Raw genomic sequence first — 5,251 nt, 5'->3', positions numbered from 1 at the left:
AACTTGTTGCTTTCCAACAGTAAATTAAAACATTGTGGAAAGCAAAGAAAAGAAGTTTATCAATATGAATGTCTTGATTTGTTCCCTTTTTCATCAGTCGTTTTTCTTTGAGGTGGGGTGCACAGCCAGTTGTACTCAGGGCATACCTCTGGCTCTGTGCTAAGGGTTCACTTTTGGATATGTTTGTGGATTGCATGTGATGCTGGGAACCAAAACTGGATTAGCTGTGTACAAGGAAACAAAAAAGAATTTGGCCCACTGTACTATCTCTCTGGTCCTGATCAAGCATTTTAAATAATCATAGCTTTAAAATCTATAATAAAATGACCTATGTTAACTGATGCATTTAAATTTGTGACTCATTTTTTAATCTAAATAGCATAAATTATCACATAAATAAAATGATAAAATGAGAAAATAAAGTAGAGAGGTGTTGGCAATTAATTAGAAGGATAGCACAGCGGGTAGGGCATTTGCCTTGCATATAGAGGACCTGGGTTCAATTTCTCCTCCCATCTCGGAGAGCCCGGTAAGCTACCGAGATTATCTCACCTGCACAGCAGAGCCTGGCAAGCTTCCCATGGCATATTCAATATACCAAAAACAGTAATGACGAGTCTCACAATGGAGAATTTACTGGTGCCCACTCGAGCAAATCGATGAACAATGGGGTGACAGTGATATATTTATAAGTGTAATGTTCCTAGATTCTACTCAGAACTTTTATTACTTATTAGATTTTAACATCCTTTTATAGATATTATATTAATTCAAAGGAAAATATATATCCGTGTAGATGCTGCTTACAATGAAAGAAAAGAATTAAAAAATCATTTTTATTTTGCCACTAAATGACAAAGAAGATTGAGACACACCTACATCAGAATCACCACAGATTTTTCTCATTTGATTCTGAAAATCACTGCCAATCTTAGGGAAAAAAACAGACAAACATAGATTACTTAATTGAATTATGACAAATTATCATTTATTATTATTAATAATAAATCATTATAATTACTATTGTGTAAACACAACAGGGAAGAGGCGCTCTATCTCTCCTGCCACCTGCATTTGGTAGTCTCAGGCCGTTTCCCCCACCCCCAGGAAGGTCAATGACAATGGACAGGTGAAGGAAGGAAGGAGAGCCAGGCTGGTTGGTCTCAATTGCCATTTATTCCAATCTCATCTCCATTCTTTCCTCTCTCTCTCTCTTTCTTTCTCTCTCTCTCTCTTTGCTTCTCCCCCATAGCCCCTCTTACAGTCTAGATAAATCCCCCAGCATGAGGGGTTGGGGCTTACACATAGGTATCATCATACAATCAGCGGATGTGAAGTTCTTCCCTCCGGGGAAGCTACTTCCAGGACAGATTCTTATCCAGAAAGATGAGTGACCTAAAGGAAAATATAGGTGTGTTTTTCCTCTGTCCAACAAACGTATAAACATTCACAATATTAATAATTTTGTATGGACACAGTAAGAGATTAATTAAGCTTATAGAATTGCTGTCCTGGGGCCATCTCGATCTCAGACTACAGTGCTCAGGCCAGATTAGTCTTTCGTATCCCTAGTAGGGTCCTTATCTCGTCATTACTAATGGATCATGACAGCTTGTTAGAAGTTGAAAAAGCTCTCAACTTGTACTTGAATATCGTGGCACTTTGGCCTGGCCCATTTCAATGCCAAGGTAGCTCACAGCTTGCCCTGGGTTCACTCAGTTCCTCGTCAGAACTCTACTTTTGAGGTGCTAGGAACTAAGGGCAACTGAGGCTTATGTAGAGGAAGCAGATGCCCAGGAAGGAATTACATTCAAAGCCAGTTAAATTCCATGTCACAAAGCATAATATTGACTGTCTTCCTGTGTTTATATAAGAAAGACATTGCTTTAAAGTAAGCTATTCAAAAGACATAAAAAGAGGAGAAAGGCAGTATTTCACTCATACATATAAAATCATAGATTTCTGAGGAATCTGACCTTACAAGTTAAGAGAATCTGATTAGGGGGGGAAAGGTGATAGACCGGTTGGGAAAGAGAGCATAGAGAAGAGGTTGTAGATAAACAGTGGAATGGGAGTGCCTCAGGAGCACTGTGATAAACCTAATATTCCTATGGCAAGGGGAACAGCTCTAAAACGTTTAGAGCTACATTCCAATAAACACAGAGGAGTGGAGGTGCTTCAGGAGCACTGTGATGGGTATTACCAAATAAACCTAAACTCTTTGTGGAAGAGGAGAATGGACATATTAATGTTAAATCTAAAATCTTCATAACTATATTTCAACAACTACTGATGAATTCTTCTTATTATTAGGCATATATTTTCAGATTACCCAAACTAAGAAATTGTAATAAAATAAGAAACATGTGGTAAAACAGTAGTCCCTGAGCACAGATTCAAAAGTAACCCTGAACACTGCAGGGTCTGGCCCCCAAATTTATTTTAAAAATAAATATTTTGGAGAGATAACACAGTGGTAGGGCATTCGCCTTTCACGCAGTCAACCTGTGTTCGATTCCTCTGACCCTCTCAGAGAGCCCAGCAAGCTACCAAGAGTATCGCACCCACACGGCAAAGCCTGGCAAGCTACCCATGGCATATTCAATATGCTAAAAAACAGTAACAATAAGTCTCACAATGAGAGACGTTATTGGTGCCCTCTCGAACAAATTGATGAGCAACGAGATGACAGTGACAGTGACGGTGACTTTGTAAAATCTGTTTTGTACCTAAAAATACTGTTAAGGAAATATACAGTCAAGTATAAATAACAATCTGAATTTAGTGTTTTAGTCTCATTTTAAAAATTACACAAAATAATATATGAAATGTTTTATTTGAAACATTGTGTTATGTTTTTAATGCTACATCACATCTTTAATGTCATATAATAAATTATTTTTATTTATGCATGTAGTCAAGAGTTTTTACATTTTTTAAATTTTTATTTATATAAATAGATATACACAGAGATAGATAAAGTGAAAAAGACTATACATATATAATCATTTATGTATGCATAGAGATGACAGAAATAAACATATGAAGGGTCATTACTGATACTCAAACATGTTTTGTTCATGTGCTTTTTGTTTTTTTAAAATCTGACTCTGGAGTCCGAAGGGATAGTACAGTGGGTAGGACATTTGGCTTGCATGCAGTAGGCCCAGATTAAATCCAAAGTAAAACTTCAAGGAGTAATTTCTGAGCTCAGACCCATAAGTAATCTCTCAGTATCTCCTGGTGTGCCCCTTCCCCAATACAAACGAAAACAAATTTTAAGTAAACTTGTAGGGCCTGGAGAATTTGTACAGTGGTTAGGACATTCGCTTTGCTCACAGCCAACCTAGGTTTGATCCCTGGCATCCCATATGGTTGCTTGCGCAACACCTGGAGTAATTCTTAAGTGCAGAGCCAGAGTAACCCCTGAGCAGTGCAGGGTGAGTCTCAACCCCCTACTAGAGAATAAAAAGTTTTTTTTTTTTTAAGTAGAATTTAAAATCATGAGGTTGGTTTACAAGAAAGCATACAAATGACTTAATCAAAGCCAGTTATCAATGTAAGCAGACGAGAAGGAGACCAAAAATAGTCAAACTGAACAAAAACATATATATATATATATATATATATATATATAAACAATTACTAAAACAAATACCTAATTCCTTGATGACACAAGTTTTTTTACTAAATCATTCAAGGCTTGTATTACTTGTTTGTTCCTCAAGCTGTAAATAAATGGGTTTATCATAGGGGATATGGAAGTAACTAACAATATAACCCCTTTATCGATGTTCATTTCATCCTTCGCTGTAGGTTTCATATAGATAAAGATAAGGCTGCCGTAAGTTATGGAAACTACAATCATGTGAGAGGAACAGGTGGAAAATGCCTTTTTCCTTTGCTGTGCTGAGGGGAATCGAAGAATAGTTTGAATGATACAAGTGTAGGACCAAACCACAAACAGGAGAGTGGCAATGAGTATAAATGCAGCACAGATAATAATCAACTTCTCCACAAACTGTGTATCTGAGCATGATATCGTTATAATAGCATCAGCATCACAAGCAAAGTGATCGAGGGCATTATTTTCACAGAATTCGAGCCCCATTACCAAGCTAACAAGTGGAATTAAGACCAACAGTGTAATCACCCAGCAGCAGAAGAGAAGCCTTCTGCAGACCTGGTGATTCATAATAGTCATGTAATGAAGAGGCTTACAGATGGCGACATATCGATCATAGGACATAGTGGCCAGGAGGAAAAATTCTGTTATACCAAATAGATATCCAAAAAACAATTGAAATGCACAAGCATAATAGGTGATCGTTTTATCCCCTGTTGCCATACTGTATAAGAATCTAGGAATAGTAACTGAAGTGAACAATACTTCTAAGATGGAAAAATTTCGCAGAAAATAGTACATAGGCGTTTTTAGGCGGGGATCCAATAGTGTGAGGAGCAGGATGATGAGGTTTCCAATAATGCTCAACATATAGGTGATAAGAAGAAATATGAAAAGCAGAATCTGCAGTTGTGGGTCATCTGTCAATCCCAGAAGGATGAAAGTGGTTACGGCTGTGTGATTTCTCATTCCTGGGTTCTGACTTCTTACTCTACGTATAAAACTGAGAGGTAATGAGAGGAAAAAAGGAGGGAATTTATTTTGGATAAATTTTGATTAGAAAAATTATGTGCATATTATTTGAATCTTTGATGACTCTTTTCAAATCATTCAGACTTTTGATCTTTTAATGCCATTCAATTGGATAACAGTCTTAGTTTTCAAAATGAGTGCAAATTTAATTAGAGATATCATTTACATGGAATCATATAAATTATTATGCACTGCAATAATTTGTGTAAACTAACCAGTATACTTACAAATACCTAAATTTTGTGGAGGTTATTTATATTTTTATTTTGGAAATAGTTAAACATAAACATTCCTTCTATTATGATCTCTCCTAATATTTCTCACTAACATACATATTAACATGAATTTAATGTTGTGATTTCTATTTAGACTAACTATATAATATGAGAGACAGAATTATTTTAGGGCATATTAATAAATAATATAACTTAATGTAGTGAGAGACCATTTTCTACATTTAAAAAAACTACCTCAAATTTTACTTTTAACTTCTTAATAAATTTATTCACATCACATAAAGTTATTCAGGTGAAATGACACAAAAGACACCCACTCATGTCTATTTTTCCTTAGAAATGTTTTGTGTCTAAAACC

At 35.9% G+C, this 5,251-nt stretch overlaps 1 protein-coding gene across 1 annotated transcript; it reads right to left on the bottom strand.

The window, feature by feature from the left end:
- Positions 1-3,658: 3,658 nt before the first annotated feature.
- On the bottom strand, positions 3,659-4,594 carry LOC101556588 (olfactory receptor 6C2-like). Its single transcript, XM_004601874.2, has one exon. It carries the CDS (start codon positions 4,592-4,594, stop codon positions 3,659-3,661), a length of 936 nt encoding a protein of 311 aa, XP_004601931.2.
- Positions 4,595-5,251: the final 657 nt, after the last annotated feature.

This window comes from Sorex araneus, chromosome 2 (assembly GCF_027595985.1).
Source record: "Sorex araneus isolate mSorAra2 chromosome 2, mSorAra2.pri, whole genome shotgun sequence".
NCBI classification, from domain to species: Eukaryota; Metazoa; Chordata; class Mammalia; order Eulipotyphla; family Soricidae; genus Sorex; species Sorex araneus.
This window is presented reverse-complemented; position numbering and strand designations above follow the sequence as displayed.